The following is a 17,725-nucleotide window of genomic DNA, read 5'->3' as shown; positions in this document are numbered from 1 at the left end:
CAGGCCCAGGTTAGGAACAAGCTGACTCTCATGCACACTCTACATATTACAAAAAGGTGTGGATGCCATACACACTTCTACACACATCTTTAAAAACATGTATCCATGTATCAGTTTCCAAACTAGTACCTCTTTCAGAGCCATGTGTGTGTGTATGACACCCTGAAGCAATCAAAACATTTGGAGCTGATCCCAAACTGTTCCATGCCCATTTCTTTTCAATAGGATCTGAAGTTCATAACATCCATGCATCCAGTGAAATTTAAGTTCCTGTTGTAAAAATAACAGTTTGGTGCAATTTTAGCAAGTTGTAGTACTACATTCAATACTTCTGATGTTATCTTTGGCTCAGAAAGTAGTTAGACTCCGGAAAGACATAAACACTCAAACTGTTACCATCTATCTACACTTCAGATCATTTTGTATATCAGCATTGCATGGGATTAGCTCATATACCCTAAACAGCTTTTGCAAAAATAGAAAGCCTTGAAAAGTCTTATTTTTTGCTTTTGTTTACCCATCTTGATATTTTGTACTGAGAACTATCCTTAAAGTATCAGAGCACAAGCCAAAAATCATATTTAACCTTAATGCTGAAGTAAATGTTATGAAAGATGCACTCACAAATAAAAGAAACAGTTGATTATTTTTAACATATGCAAAAATGAAAGGCTGTAACAAATAAGTTGCAGAAATTGAAAATTGGTAGTACTTCAACTTTAAATATTTGTAATTTATTTTTTTAAAATTTAAAGTTACAACATACTAAAACTTTAAATATTCAACAAAAGTCATTTTACAACATTTATATTCATCTAAATAGGTTTACTATTACAGCCTCATTAGAAAAGAAGAAATCAAACTCTGTTTTAGAAATTGGCTCTCTATATGGGAAAATAGTAAAGTAGGATGATAGAGGAATAGAATAATTTATCATATCATATCATATCATCACATGCTCAGCTGTGAACAAGATTGCTAAGACCCATGTTGTTTTGATACTTTTAAATTAGTCATGTTCTGAGCGCATTTTTGAGAACACATAACTAGTTAAGAGCGTTCTCCCCTTTGGAAAAGGCCTTGATCCAAGAGAACACTAGGAATTGATGGTAATGGGCAGATATGGTATAAATCAGTTGCGGGGAACCTCTTTCAGTCTGAGGGCTGAATTCAATTTCAGAGAAGCTCTTGGAGGTCATATTCCAGAAGTGGGTTGGACTAGGGCCAATGGCAAAAGGAGTGGGTCCTAAAATATGCCCCCAACCCAGCATTAAAGCTTAAACGTCTTACTGCCAGTAACTAAGCCTTAGAGGAGACATTTCAATCTTTTAGAATGGGGAGAAAATGGCACAGAAGCTGGAAGAACCAGTAAATAATCAATGGCTGGAGCAAAGGAGGTAGGGGCAGGAGAAAGGGTCATGGCCATCTGGGAAATCCTGGAGGACAGAAGTGGGAGGCCTGTGGTACCCAGTGGGGATGCTGGAGAAATCCAAGGCAGATTAAAATGAGTTCAGATTCCTAAGAAACCAACCTGTGGAAGACTTTCGGACTAGTTTTTACTTTCTTGAAATTTACGCAAATTTATTCATTGGAAAATATGCAAGTTTACCGGGAAAACATATACACCAGGAAAAGTTGAATGGATGGGGGCTGATACACTAAATTTTACATACTAAAGTAAATTATGTAGATTGTGTCGAAACGTCTAACATTTTTGTGTGATTTTTTTTTGTACATTGAAAAAGAAAATCTAAGTGGCAGACACTGGAGCGAACAATGCCAAACAATCAGCGAAAAACACACAGGATGGATTTCTAAAATCCAGCATCCCTAGTCCCTAGACCTGTTGTGCATGAATATTATCAGATAATATTATGAAAACCTTTCAAAATAAATGGGACAAAGACCTGGATATTTCTGTTTCCAAATAAAGATGGAAATAGGTTTGCAATAATAATTAGAAATATTTAATGTCATTTAGGCCAAGGGGAAATGTCCTGAAAAAAATCCTAAGTAACTAACTTATGTCCAGTTGATTTCAATGGGTCTAATCCTAATTTGACTATGTCTGGATCCAATCTAATTGTGGGTCTAACCTATCTATTGTATAGCTGAATTTTTATTTAAGCCAGCAGTATTTACTATAAATAACAAAAATACCCATGCAGCAGTCTTAAAATGGAAACAAATATTGATAAGCTTTCTTGCTTTCTGCAGTGTTCCAGAAGCATTAATTCCCTGGAAAATAACTGTTCCAAGAGTATTTCTCAAGAGCTTTTATGGGGTGTGTGAGTGTATTATAGTGAATAATATATGATTCTGTAATTCACATTGAATACAAGGGGACATCTTCCAAGTCCCAAATAAACATTTGTATAGGATATGTATAGGATAAACATATGTATAGGATTGCACAGTCACTAGTGAACCAGGAAGTTTGCAGTTCAAATCTCATCTCAGCCATGAACTATGTGGTCTTAGGTAAGCCACTCTCTCCCAGCCTCAGACCCATATCTGCCATATGAACTACTCTAGAGGGCATTTGTGAGGATTATGATGCAACTAAAGTATATGAAATGTTGTATATAGATGTGCATTATTATGAATCTCTGTTTAAAAAACAATTTCCATAATAATAATTGAATACAACTTGCCTGGCATTAAGAACATTCTCTGATATTCAAGCCTTACTGGTACTTGTGGCAGAAAGGCCAATAGTTTTTGATTTTTAAAAGCAAACTAACCTGACTCTTATATCATGGTTTAACTCTCATTGAAATGGTAGAAAAAAATTGTCAGTGGCTCCATTGGCTTCAAGAGCTGGACTGAAAGAACTGTGTCCATTCTGTGTCACTTCGTCTTTTGGATATTATCAAATTTAAGCAAAAGAGCGGTAATTTTCAGTGAGGTTGAGTGACTGAGTTACAAGCCAGACATCAGGAAAAAAGATTCACCCAAAAAAAAGTCTTAATATTTTTTTAAAAAAATTAATATTTTTAAATAAAATAGAATTTAGAGAGAAAACCATGTCAGTCATATTGTGTGCCTATTTGTTTATTTTAGAAGCCAGTTCCCCACTTCTCTCCACATTCAAGCCAGCAGGATGGAAGTGAGAAACAGTTTGAGTGGGAAAGGAGAGTGGAACTATGCAGAGAGGGCACAGAGTTGCCTCTGTTTCTCACCTTGTTCCATTTGCTCACCTGTACTATACTTGAAACATGCCAAGGCCAGCATGGATGACTTGAGAGGGTGAGACAGATCTATGGAGTGCAAAGAATGGTGTGTGTGTGTGTGTGTGTGTGTGTGTGTGTGTCCCTGGCATACATACACACATGTACACATACACACCCACACCTCCTCCATGCTTTGAGGCAGAAGACAGTAGCCAAGCTGGCTTCCAGAACAAACTAAGTATAGATGGGATCAGAATTACTGTAGTATCTCCCCAGTCCCCTCCACTCATCTCATCCAGCCATCTTTGGATGGGCATTTAACTACTGTATAAAGAAAACAATTGGCTATCAATAAACCTATAAGTAAATATGAAATTTACCTTGATATGCGCTGCTGGATCTGGGACAGTTTGAATCATGTCCTTTAACAGCCAGCATATGTACCAGAAGGTCAGACCCCCAGGCAACTGTAGACCCAAGAAAACAGAAGCATATAAGTACAAGAATTTTCAATTATATTTTGTAGAGAAATAAGACTTTTTATAACCCAACTACTCTACATAGACTTTTGAAAATCCATACTCATTGTGTTAACTATATTTGGCATTTCTTTCTCAGAACGTCAAAGTAATTTTATTCTTGCCTTGATTCTTCTATTGACCTTATTCAATGTCAGTCATGAGGTGCTTGTTCTCATGCTTTGGTGGAAACTAATGAAGTGTAGGGGCACTGTGAGGCAAAAGAACATAGAGATATTTTGGATGATTTTACCAACTCTATTTCAACCGACACCCAAATTTCAGCTCCATATCATGATGATTAATTTATAAAGCACCTAATATTGTGCTAGATGCTGTACACATGAATGTCTTCCTTACATAGAATAATACTAGACAGCCAAGCTCATACATTCACTGGCAAAGACACATTCAAATGGATCCTCTGAAATACTGTGAAAATCATGGAAATGGGATTAAAAGGGGCTTTACCAACCCATATCTCTCTCATGCTTTTCCCCAGTGTGAAATGTCATAATTGCATTCAGAATACCTTACCCCTGGCAAAAGACAGCCAACAAACTGAAATTACATCATTCTTTTCTTTTTACCAGGGAAACATATTGGTGAGATGCAAGTTAGTGGCAGACATGCGTCCCCTGTAACTTCTAGTTGGCTGTCTCCAGGGCTGGCCCTACTATTAGGTAGAGTGAAGTAGTTGCCTAGGGTAGCTGATCTTGGGTGTCATGAAAGGGTTAGTAATTTCATTTATAAATGCTATATTTTTATTGCCAGGGAAGGAAAGAGGTAGTTACGGGATTTTCTGCCTCATTTGCCAAAATGAATTGGCCAGCCTTGGGTGTTCTGCACCTTGACTAAGACGGGGGTCAGGGACAGCATTTGCTCTCCCTGTCAAGCAGCAAAATGTCCTATGCTGGGCTGCTGGCCCTTAGATACTTTATTTCAACTGCAATATTTGTTTTCCTTCACAGTCTCCTGTACGAATTCCAGCATTATAGAACTCTAATAACAAAATAATCCTGAAACCTTTAACATCAGCTCAAATGAAGTATGCAAAGCATGGTTTTGTTCTGCTTTTCTTAGAATTATGGAAACAATATTTTCCCCAAAATACTAAAGCTAGGAAGTCAGACTAAGGTGTCTGAACTGATGAATGGAGGGTTAGTTGGTGGTATGAGGATGCTATTCAGAAGTAAATTTAAAAGTGAGGAAAAGTAAATCTCAGCTCTTCAGAGAGTGGGGAAGGTTTTCTAGTTTCTTGACAGGGAAACTAAGCTGTAAAGGGAGAGAGTAATTTCATAGCTAGGATAAACGAAGAGACAGATGAGATACATATACAGATTTTTAAATGTTTTGATTTATGCATTTATTACATTTCTATACTGCCCAACAGCTGAAGCTCTCTGGCAATTCATTAAAAACCATACAATAAAACATAACAAAATATAATATAATAAACTAAAATACCTGAGAAAATAGGGTCTTCTCCTGGTACTGAAAAGACCACAATATATGCGCTAGGAGGGCCTCTCTGAGAAGCCAATTCCCCAACTGGGGTGCCACAATAGAAAAGAGCTTTTCCTTAGTAGCCACCCACCTCACTTCCTTTGGTGGGGACTCCCAGAGAATGACCACTGAAGACAATCCTAGGGTCTGGGCAGGTATATGGGAGGAGACATTCCTTCAGGTAAACTGGCCCCAAGCCATTTAGGGCTTTGAATGTTAATAACACCACTTCAAATGGGGTCATAAATGGTCTGGCAGCCATTGCAAATGTAAAAAGTACTGGCATAATATAATAACTTTGGCCAGTCCTTGTTAACAATCTTGCTGCCCTATTTTAGACCATCTGAAGCTTCAAGAACACTCCCAAACTATGAACTTGACCATTTGGGAAGAGTGAAACCCCCTCCAGAACAGGTTAAACATCGCTTCACAGGGCAGACGAACCACCCACTAACAGTACCTCCATCTTGTCTGCATTGAGTCTCAGTTTACTGGCCCTCATCCAGACCATTATCACACTCAGGCATTGGTTCAGAACACCCACTGCCTCATCTGGATTTCATAAAAAGAAGAGATAATGCTGAATGTCATCCCCATATTGGTGACACCTCAGATCATATCTCTGGATAATCTCCCCCAGCGGAGTCATGTAGATGTTGAACAGCATGGGGATAAAACAGGGCCCTATGGCACCCCATGGCATAAATGCCACAGGACAGAGCAATAATCCCCCAGCACCATCTTTTGGAATCTGTCAAACAGGAGTAGAACCTCTGCAGTGCAGTAACTCAAACTCCCAAATCAGATAGCTTATCAGAAGGATTCCATGGTCAAATGGTATCAAAAGCCACTAAGGTCCAAGAGAATCAACAGGGTCACATTCCACCTGTCCCTCTCTCAGCATAGGTCATCCCACCAGGTGACTAAGGCAGTTTATGGCCCTTTCTACACCTCCCGGCCTTCCAGGAGGGAAGGGAGAGGATCTCGGGGTTTCCTGGTTCCACGATCCTCCCCCTAGGCCCACATGCCTGCACCACATCCAGGGACAGCGCGGTTGTCTTTCTTTGTTTAAAGCAGTGGGGCCGGTCATGGAAGAGCGAGGCCCCACTTCATCAAAGTTGTAAGTACTTTTTTGAAAAAAACAGAACCCCAAAACCTGAGACTGCCCCCCAAACCCCCTCCCTGCCATCCCAGGGGCGGCAAAATTGCTGCCACCCATTCCCTTGATGGCTCCGTGCCCATTTCTGATGCCATGCTTACTCACAAGTAAGTGCAGCATCAGGTGGGATGGGGGCCCACACCTCCTGCGGTCTCAGGATGGTCCCAAAACAGCAGAAAGTATTGGGTTTTCCCAGGGTTTCTTTATCCCTGGGAAAACCCATGCCCATTCCCCCCTGCCCCAGGGAGTCCCTGTGCATCATTTGGACACACAGGGACTTGGCAGTGACCAGCCTGGACCATCGAGGTGATGTAGACATGGCCTCTGTTCCAAAACCAGGTCTGAAGCACAACTGAAATGGGTCTAGATAATCAGTTTCATTCAAGAATGCTTGGAGCCGCTTGGCATCTATCCACTCAAGCACCTTGCCCAGGAAGAGGATATTAGCAACCAGCTTATAGTTGTTGTGTTGTGGCCTAATAACTACCTTATTGGCCAGTGCCACTCTCTCTCTCTCTCTCTCTCTCTCTCTCTCTGAGGAGTTGACAACCTTCTAGACCCAGCCAGACTTCCCCTCTCTTTTAGATGCAATAAGCCATGATGGATATGGGTCAAGCACAGAGGTGGTCAACCGGACTTGGCTAAGCACCTTGTCCTCAGGCCTCAACAACTGAAACTCATCCAATAAAACTGAACCACACAGTGACCTGGACACCTCTACTAATGGAACTACATTAATTGTGATGTCCAAGTCATGATGAATGCAAGTGACTTTAACTTCAAAGTGTCGTGCACGTTTATCACAGCATCCTACTAAAGTTCCCACCATCTCTCTCCCTGGTCCAGATTGCAAAAGGGTCAACTATATGGTGTCTGGATACTGGCAACAACAAAACTTTTCCCTGGGTCATGAACAAAACCAGCAGCCCTCTCTTCCCTCATCTAATCCAGCCCATTTCAAACATGACTCTGATATAGTGCTCTCGGAAATAATGAAGCCTACCACTCTGGAGCTACCGTTTATTTTAGCACAGGAGTTCTTCCCAATGGATTGTGCCCCGTGTGAATACTAATGGAATGGCTTGTAGTGGAATAAGACTTATATTGGGCCACTACTTAGATAGCTGTCAGAATCTATTTATTGTGACAAGTGTCAGATCTTTAATAAGCTTTTTGTTTTTTACAGGTTCAAATGTAATCCCCCCAAAATCAAGGGAACACCTCACTTTAAGATCTAGATCAACAGTCACTATGCAGCCAAAATTCCCATTTATTGGTGTAGCTTCTTTGGGTAGGGGAGATTCCACATGCCATAGAACAAAAATGGGTGTTTTTGTAAAACTCTTCACAAATTCATTTTCTAGCCGCACGATCACTTCTGGATTTGAACAACACTGCCCATTGTATTTTGCAGAATTATTATTTTTTAGCTTTCTAAATGTCACACTTTAAAAATTAGAGCTTATGAACTGGAAAATGCCAAACTTGACTGAAGATGCCAGAAAACTGTCTAAAAGAGGAGCAAGGCACACTTTTTTGAGGTTTTTAATTTCACTTTCTTGGTTGTGTGGAACACTTTTACAGCTATTGGAAAAAATGTGACAAAGAAAATATTAATACTGCATAGTTTGGTTTTTTTTGTAATCACAGAATGTGTAAATGTTGCCATAGATGAATAATAGCATGCTATTATTAGGTGCATATCATTTATTTTCCAAATCTCTTCAATTTTTTTTAACTTGCATCACCACAAATGAGTTCTTAGCAATACTGTAATAGTAAACTATAAATAACCATGTTCCATAAAACTGTCTTTGCCTATTGAAAGTTGGTGAACTTCAACAAAATGTGTCCAGGCCATGTGGATATGAAAACACTTGTCACTCTGGAATGTATGGCCTATCCTGATCCTAAATAATTGGCATTGCGTACAATTGTTCTATTGACCTGGTCCTATGAGCAGCTGTGATATAATGACAATGACAACCCATAGGTTTAAATATTAGAATCACAGGGTCAAACTACCCATGATGTGGGACAGAAAAATCTGGATCACCTTACTAAAGTGAAAAACAGCCACAATGAGGCCTGAATTGGATAGGAGTAATGGTGCTTGATGAAAAGATGTTAAACCCGTTGCTCCTACGCCATTTTCTTCATTGAAATCTCTTCTCTCAAGAGGTGCTATTAGACCTTCTGGGCAAAAAGGACAGATACATATATTGTGGCTGTCATTTTCCAATAGCAAGGTTAACAGAAATCTGATGGGGTGATTTAGACTGGAAAAATGGTGCAGCAGAAAAGGGTTAAACAATTTCTCCAAATAAGCTCTTCTAGAATCAATAAATGAATGAATGAATGCCATGCAGCAGCACTGCTCGGTGGTCCCATTAAAAACGGTAATCATACTTTACCATTACAACCCACCGGATGCTCAGGCATACTACCGTATTTCTTCAATTCTAAGATGCCATTGATTGTAAGATGCACACTAATTTCAGTACCACCAACAGAAAAAAAAACTTTGATTCTAAGAAATAATAAATGCACCCGTGATTCTAAGACGCACCCCATTTTTAGAGATGTTTATATGGGGGGAAAAGTGTGTCTTAGAATCGAAGAAATACGTTATATGTGCTCTTGATGGTAAGCAAGAAAATCACTGGGACTGATTATTATTGGCTTTCTTAATTTGGCAGACATTACCTAATATAATTTGTAGGCTACGTTGTCAGAAACTAGCATATTATGCAAACCTAAACTCAGGTTCTTCTCATAGAATCTCTTTCAAACACAGTAAGCAAAGGAAGTCTAAAAAAGACTATCTCATGATCTATCAACACTGTCTGCCTTTCTTTCATAACACATAACTTTAAAAAAAGAAAGAAAGAAAGTTGGAGAAGACTGTGTCAACTAGGAGGAAAATATTCTGAAAAAACTTAAGACTTGCCAGTAGTATCACATCACCACTGGGCTTCAGACACTAATGAGCATGCCCACCCCAGAGAGAGGGAGGCAGCTAGCTGGGTAACAATGTTTGTTATGGGAACCAGAGAACACTGAGGGACAGGCCAACTAAAAGAATTTTAAAGTGACAGTTGGCACTGCATTCTGCTGAAAATCTCTCTCCCAGTCCCTTTCTCCAAGTTGCCACAATCTTCAGATCTTTCTGCATGAGATGAAAAGGGGGAGTTATTGGAATCTTCTGCAAAGCAGTGTGAAATCAATACCAAGGGAACATCTAAAGCCACTTTCATTTGGGGGAACGACAGCACCTCTGAAAGTCCCATTGTCTGTGAATGGAGCTGCTGCCCACTCCATTCCTTGGGGAGATTAGACCTATGTTTTCCTTGTTCTGGGCACGATTCATATTGCATGAGTGGAAAGAGCACCTGTTAGGATTCTGCTGTAGTTTGGGGAGGGGAAAAGAGGATCCTTCGTATTTCCAGCAATGCGAGGACATAATCAGCATCAAGATTCAATTTCTTCCACTACCTACTCCTTCTGCTAAGGTTTCTGGGGTGGGGTGGGGGGCATTAGTCCCTTCTGTTCTCTCACTCTCACACCTTGCTTAGAAATTTAGTTCATCTACCTTTATTCCTTAGAAGTGAGTGAAGATCACTGGTATTTCTAGGAAGGATGGAAGTATAAGGAAGTGGGTGAGAGGCAGGACATGCTCCTGTTCTGTGTAGATGGGTGTGAATGGACTGAGCTTGCTCTCTCTCTGTATAGAAATAGAATCATAGACTCATAGAATAGTACAGTTGGAAGGGGTCTACAAGGCCATCGAGTCCAACCCCCTGCTCAATGCTGGAATCCACCCTAAAGCATCCCTGACAGATGGTTGTCCAGCTGCCTCTTGAATGCCTCTAGTGTGGGAGAGCCCACAACCTCCCTAGGTAACTGGTTCCATTGTCGTACTGCTCTAACAGTCAGGAAGTTTTTCCTGAAGTCCAGCCAGAATCTGGCTTCCTTTAACTTGAGCCCGTTATTCCGTGTCCTGCACTCTGGGAGGATCGAGAAGAGATCCTGGCCCTCCTCTGTGTGACAACCTTTTAAGTATTTGAAGAGTGCTATCATGTCTCCCCTCAATCTTCTCTTCTCCAGGCTAAATACAATACTTCCAGCATATTTTGCAAGGGTGCTTCCAGATGGATGGCTCCTAGGGTTACCAATCCAAAGACATTGTGCAACTATTGTGTTTTTTTCCTCCTTAATTGGCTTTTCTGTGATAAGAAAAAAGATGAAGAAACATTGGGAAAATATGGGAGGGTTACAAATGAAAGACACAATCATCGGCATCTCCCATATCATTCCATGAATGAGGCAGGACAATTGCATGATAAAATCCTCATCTAGAACCACCCCTAGATCTAAATTGTATTCCATATTAAACTTTCTGGTTTCACTTTGCATAATCAAATTTAGCTTCTTGAAACAGATTGTGATGATCCAGAAGCTATAGTGTTAATGACAGGAGACTTTAATGCCAGACTGGGCAATTGTTGCTTACTGTATTTATTCTAATAATCCCCTCAGTTTCTAAAGATAAATAATGCAACTCAAACTGCAGCAGATACTTAAGCTTAAGCAGCTACTTTTCCATCACCCTTGGGAAAAGCCTGATACACTATATGATTACATGCCTGTTTTGATGGATATTGTCTTTTATGCTTTTTATGATTTTAAATTTTGTATATTTGTTTTTAATGTTCGCTGTTTTAATCTTTGTGAACTGCCCAGAGAGCTTCAGCTATGGGGAAGTATATAAATGTAATAAATAATAATAATAATAATAATAATAATAATAATAATAATAATAATAATGACGCTGTCAGCCTCCAAGACTTCTTCTGTGCCTTCCCCTGGAAATCTTGCTTTAAAAGAGATCAGAGACAATGCACTAATTTTTAATTATTGTGAGATATCATTTTCTTACACTGCAATTTGCAAGACTAAATTCCAGTCTTCTGCAGAGAGAAAAAAATCCTTTTATTAACAATCAGAACTTTCCAGCTATGTTTAGAACTTGATGCTGATACTTCATAACAAATAATTCCAATCCGAGATCTAGCAAACTGCCAGCACAATCCTATGCACGGTTACTCAGAAGAAGATCTGCTGTGTTCAATGGGGCTTGCTCTTAGGTAAATGTGTATAGGATTGCACCTTTAAACAGCTATGTTTTCTTGAAGAGAACAGAACAAAGAAGGCAGCCTTTGAAAAAAACCCAATGGAGGGAAGTAAATAGTGGGGTCCAACAGGGATCGGTATTGGGACCAATTCTTTTCAACTTATTCATAAATGATCTGGAATTAGGATTGAGCAGTGAAGTGGCCAAGTTTGCCGACAACACCAAATTATTTAAGGTTGTTAAAACACAAAGGGATTGTGAAGAGCTCCAAAGGGATCTCTCCAAGCTCAGAGAGTGGGCATCCAATTGGTAGATGCGGTTCAATGTAAGCAAGTGTAAGGTGATGCACGCTTGCGGGGGGTGGGGAACCAACTTGAAGTATAACCCAATGGCATCTGAGTTGGCAGTGACTAAACAATAAAGAGATCTTGGGATTGTGATGGACAGCTCGATGAAAATGTCCACCCAATGTGCAGCTGCTGTAACGAAGGCAAACTCCATGTTAAGCATTATTAGAAAAGGAACTGAGAATAAAATGGCCAGTATCATACTGCCCGTATGCAAATCTATGGAGCGACCACACTTAGAATATTGTGTACAGTTCTAGTCACCACACCTAAGAAAAGATATTATGGAGCTGGAAAAAGTGCAGAAAAGGGCAACTAAAATGATTAAGGGGCTGGAGCATCTCCCCTATGAGGGAAGGTTACATCAACTGGGATTGTTTAGTGCGGAAAAAGGAGGCTAAGGAGAGACCTGATAGAGGTGTACAAAATTATGCATGGTATGAAGAATGTCAATAGGGAGACATTTTTTTCTCCTTCTCTCAGGTGGGAGATCCAGGACAAATAAAAGGAAGTACTTCTTCACACAGCGCATAGTTAAATTATTGAACTCACTACCACAAGATGTAGTGATGGCCACCAATTTGGATGGCTTTAAAAGGGGGTTGGATAAATTCCTGGACGCAAAGGCTATCAATGGCTACTACCCCTAATGGTTGTGTGCTATCTCCAGTATTCAAGGCAGTAAGCCTGTGTGCACCAGTTGCTGGGGGACATGGGTGGGAGGGTGCTGTTGCACCATGTCCTGCTTGTTGGTCCTTGGCCAATAGCTGGCTGGCCACTGTGTGAACAGAGTGTTGGACTAGATGGACCCACGGTCTGATCCAGCATGGCATTTCTTATGTTCTTAAGGCATCCAAGAAGGCAGAAGTAATCACTACAACACTAAATGGATCCTTATTCTTGTCTGTATGGAAAATCTACTTCACAGGAAGAAAATTAACTATGCCTAATTCCCACAAAGGATGTAACAAAGCTATTTCAGACAGCAGGTGTCAGTTCAGAAAACTGAAGTCAACCAAATGCAGCCCTTATTGGCATGAAAGTTTCTGATCATTCATTATGGGGGGGGGGGGAATTGTACATCCTAGCACCCATTCTCTAAAGCATACCTAAGACCTATTATAGCTGTGCATGCACTATTCAACTCCAGTTGTTTCAGAGACAAAAGAATGGGATTCTGTTCCGTATATTCCCTTCAAAAGTGATAATCCCTGATGATAACAGTACCAACCATTTGACTGGTGCCATGTTAGCTATTCATAATATAGTTGGTTTTGTTTTTAATCAGTTTTGTATTTTATATTTTTATTCAATGTTGTTCTCCGCCTCAATCCAGAAGGAGAGGCAAGTAAGAAATAATAATAATAATAATAATAATAATAATAATTATTATTATTATTATTATTATTATTATTATTATTATAAAAGGAACTAATCAGGAACAGATTGTATGTGGATGGAATGTAGCTTGCCAAATAGAGCAAGTTAGTAAATTGTCTTATTAGGGAATAATCTCTCAATGACAACAGTATTTCTATCAAACTGATAAAAATGTGCTTCATTACACTTGCATTAATAGAACTGTTAAACTAATTGTCCATAATTGATTTGGTTTTACTGATACGCAATGATTTGCAACGTTGTATTTAACATTTTTTATCTTCTACAAGATGTTTTAAATAATATGTTGCAACTTTAAATAAACATAGTTTACATATTTTATTACCCAAAATTTTGAGTTCAATGCAGTACCTTTGATTGTCTCAGCATTTGTGCATTGATGGGTCATATGGTGATGGTTTTTAGTATGTCTTTCAGCAGTTGTGTGAAGACTGGCTTTGATTGATTTGGCTCTGTTGGAAAAATGCTAGGTAAAGCACCTTTCACACTGTGAGCAAGAGCGAGGGTGATGGAAGGGAAAGGGATGTGAGTGATGGAATGAGTGGGCAAGTTGTAGTGCTGCTATTAGGGGACAGACAGGAGAAGATCCTGGGTATCTACAAAAAAGGGAGTTACCTGGAAATTTCCCAACACACATCCATGTGTGGAAATTTCATGAGCTTTGTGGATGAATAACACACACACCCCATTCACTCTGGTTCCTGTACCTATAATGGAGGCTCCAGCAGTCAGTGTCCTGGGGTCTGTCTATATATGACAAAAGACCCAGGGTGGGTGAGCAGTGGTGCGAGGTCAATTATATGACGCAGAAGCCACTGCGCAGGCATCCCGGGGTTTTCCCCCCAAAAGCTCCAAAGCAAAAAAGTTAGGGATTTAGCCCAACATTTTTGTCTGGCGTGCAGCAAGGATGGTGCATTGCTATCTGTTGCTGTTCCAGGGTTGCGTTGGAGGTGTGGCCGGGTGGATGGCGACCCCTGATTGGTTGCCATCTGCCTGGGCAAGGGGGAGGAGGCGAGCCTAATGGCTGCTGGAATGCCGCTGCACTGCCTCCATGGGGAGAAAAGTCTCCCGTTTGCTGGGGAGGAAGGTTCTCCCTTTCCCTGGCTTCCAAAATGTAGCAAAAGTGTGGGGGTTTGGGGGAATTCAGTGCCGTGAACATACTTCCCTGATGTTTTTAGTGGAGAGGTGATTGTGTGTGCATATGCATATGTGTGTGATGATTTTATATATGTTCAAAGAAATTTTGAAGGATCTGAGTAAATGTATTTCTAAGATACAACTAGATGTGAACTCCAAACCACCCACTTTGCTTGTAAGTGAGTAATTATGATGTCTCTTCTAGCTCTTTGCTATGCAAAATACAGGAATTTATGCATCTGTGTCTAATGTTATGAAAAGTCTAAGGGGGTAAGTTGATGTCAGTGTTAAGCACTTGGATCAGATCTCAAAAGTGCTGCATATTTCCAGTACAGCAGCTATTGTAATTTCCACTTCATTCAGTCTTCCAATAACCATGAACAGCCTTGGGACTATCTACATAAACAGTAAAATCAATACTGAAATATCTGAAAAGATAAAATGTGTACACTATCTCCAAAAGGTGATGTTTATGCTCCTCCTCCTCCAGAAATCTTCAGTACTCTCTTCTGGTAAACGATTGAGAATGATTTATCAATAGTTTATTTCCCATTTACATGTGTGAATAAATGGAGCTATGCAAAAATGTTTCCAACCATGCCTTACTCCTAAAGGTTCACTGAGCGACTACATCTGTGTAGCAGATGCTCTGTAAATCCCTGTTTAGAATGGGGATGTGTGTGGGGAAGTCATATTTCCACACTACAAGTTAGATAAATCTGTTGCCTTATTTAAATTCTAACCCTCACGTCTTAAGGGAGGAAATGATACTAAAGTAAATTCTTCTACAGTAGGAACTTTAGGCAACAACCTGTAAAAGGTTATTATTAGACCCTTTCATCTATTTCCCCCCTGAAATACCATGTTCTTATTCAAAGCTATATAACTAGGATTATGCATCCAAGTGGAATGCAGTGCAGCTATTCCTGGATCTCTCCATACTGCATTAAGAAACTTGGAATTCCCCCAATGGGTTTTTTCCCCAATCCTGACCACTTACAAATCTGGTTAAAATGAAAATAAAGGAAGGAAAAGGAAAGGAGACCTTTGAGTCATATCTGACACATTTAAATGCAATGACCACTTTCCATATTTCTGGGTTTAACCACCTATCTTAATACTGTGCTAAAGTGTTTGATAATGATTAGTCTCTGATGTTTATCCTGTTACAGGATATATATGTATGTGTGTGATACCAAGGAGAAGGTAAAGAATTTTGTGTATTTCTAGTAGGAAACCACAAAGCCCAAGGGTGTATGAGTGAGTGAGTGAGTGTGTGTGTGTGTGTGTGTGTGTGTGTGTACACAAACACATGTACACACAGAGAGAGAGAGAAAGAGAGAGAGATATTTCTGTTTCAGTTCAGTCATATACTTTTCCTTTCTTTTTGCCTAGACCATTTATTTGAAAATAGGTAACACTGAAATCAATTGAATTTCTTCCATCTATTTCTAGTGCAGGTTTAGCACAACAGCCATAGGGCTAGTGCACTTAGTTAGACTAAATATCCACCTTCATTAGTATGTCCTCAAATGAATTAATTTCTGGCTTATCATTCTTATAGCATTCAATTACTTATAGGTTGTCAACATCCATAATGAACCAAAATAAACACAGAACTCCAGGCCAAACAAAAGTCTAATCATCAGGGCTGATGCAAGCTCTTCCTCTGCCTGATGTGGGAGAGCACAAACATGCCAGCACTGTGTCACACACACACACACCCATTGCTGCTGTCATGCATTACCCCTGCCTCCCTGTGCATGACACTCCCTCCTCCCTCCCTCCTTCCCCATCCTTCATTCCCCTGCCACCACGCCTGCTATCTGGTTTGCTCTCTGGGTGATCCAGGGAGCAGGTGGGCTTTCTGAAGAGCCATATTGGGTAGAAAAAATGGCTGGCATAGCTCTTCAGAGAGCCAGCAATGCCAAAATTGCTGGCTCTGAGGGGGTGCTTCTTCAGAGCCAGGAATTGTGGAAGAGGTGTCCCAGGAAATCAACTGTACTGAACACCCGTCCCACAATTCCTGGCTCTGAGGAAGGACTCCCTCAGAGTCAGGTATTTGGGCTGGTTGGCTCTCTGAAGATCCGTATCAGGTGGCTGATGGGGCTTATCAGAGTGCCCTTCCCTCTGATTCACTCTGAGAGTATCCTTAGGGTGAGCCAGAGTCATGAGACACCCCTATGGCCCTCTAAGGGAGGGGTCCGTCCAGTCCTGTAAGGGGTGCTCCACAGCATGGGGAGGGGGCAGCCATAGAAATCTGTCCCTCAGACTACTCTCCCCTAGCTTCAAACTGTATTAACAGCAAAAATGTAAAATGGTTAGGAAATTGACTGCTGTCTTCAAACATATGAACATATTAAAATTAATGTGTTTTAAAGGCCAAATAACCCTGATATACCCACCACTAGGGTTCTTTTAGGATGCATGCCAAGTTTCAATTGCCTAGGTTTCATGCTGCTATGGCACTGAAAGACACCCATCATCTTTTATTATTATAAACGTTATTTCAGACTTTTGACTATGATTGCAATCACAAGCTTACAGTCTTCTTTGGGGAGGAAAACATGAGGATCACTTTGTTGGGGGTAAGTTGAATAAACTAACAAATCACTTTCAAACACCTCCTGACATTGCAGAAACTTTTAAAGAGATCTATTTATCAGCTTGCAGATGTTGCGTCCCACTGGGAACATCAACTATTGTGATCTATGTTTTTATTGTTACCCATTCATTAATTAAAAAACATTGTTGTGAATATTGTTCTCTGAGCCACTGAAATAGCAATTATCTGAAATAAGAACTCTGTTTCATAATTGTTGTCATTTTAAAGAACTTGGATGATATTTAAAGCAAACTACATTAGAGATGCTGACATTCTTGGAATCCTTTTTGTTTATAATAAGTTGTGCTTTCTATCCATGTTATTCTTTGGCATAAACTCCTTATTTCTATCCAGATTTTTTTTATGTTGGCACCTCCATTTAAAATGTATGAACTTTAAAAGGGGGAAATAACAGCTGTACAAACATCAGATAGTTTAAAAGGAGAGGTATTTTCAATCAATGTTCATATATTACAAAAATTCTAGTAAGGAGTCACATAGATCAGTTTTTCCCCTTTTTGCCATTTTAAAATGAATATTTTTTTTAATGTCTTACAGAAATTTTAAAATATGTTATATCTAGACCTAAACCATGTCTGTTGGGAAAAAAATGTCATCTCTAATAAATAATCCTTTGATTTCTGGCCTTCACTGTGTTGTTTCCATTTTATTTCAAGTACATGCTAATAATACACATATATAGCTTGCACTGATTAAATGTATAATGTTGGTCTAGCCCCACTTC

At 39.8% G+C, this 17,725-nt stretch overlaps 1 protein-coding gene across 1 annotated transcript in view; it reads right to left on the bottom strand.

Moving 5' to 3' along the window:
• Nucleotides 1-17,725, bottom strand: part of ERG (ETS transcription factor ERG) — a 176,082-nt gene that overhangs the window by 127,656 nt on the left and 30,701 nt on the right. The window contains exon 2 of the mRNA XM_063126625.1: nucleotides 3,554-3,640. Coding sequence (XP_062982695.1) covers nucleotides 3,554-3,592 — 39 coding nt within the window. The 5' untranslated portion in view covers nucleotides 3,593-3,640. The remainder of the gene's footprint in view (nucleotides 1-3,553; nucleotides 3,641-17,725) is intronic.

Source organism: Elgaria multicarinata, chromosome 5, assembly GCF_023053635.1.
Source record: "Elgaria multicarinata webbii isolate HBS135686 ecotype San Diego chromosome 5, rElgMul1.1.pri, whole genome shotgun sequence".
NCBI lineage: Eukaryota > Metazoa > Chordata > Lepidosauria > Squamata > Anguidae > Elgaria > Elgaria multicarinata.
This window is presented reverse-complemented; position numbering and strand designations above follow the sequence as displayed.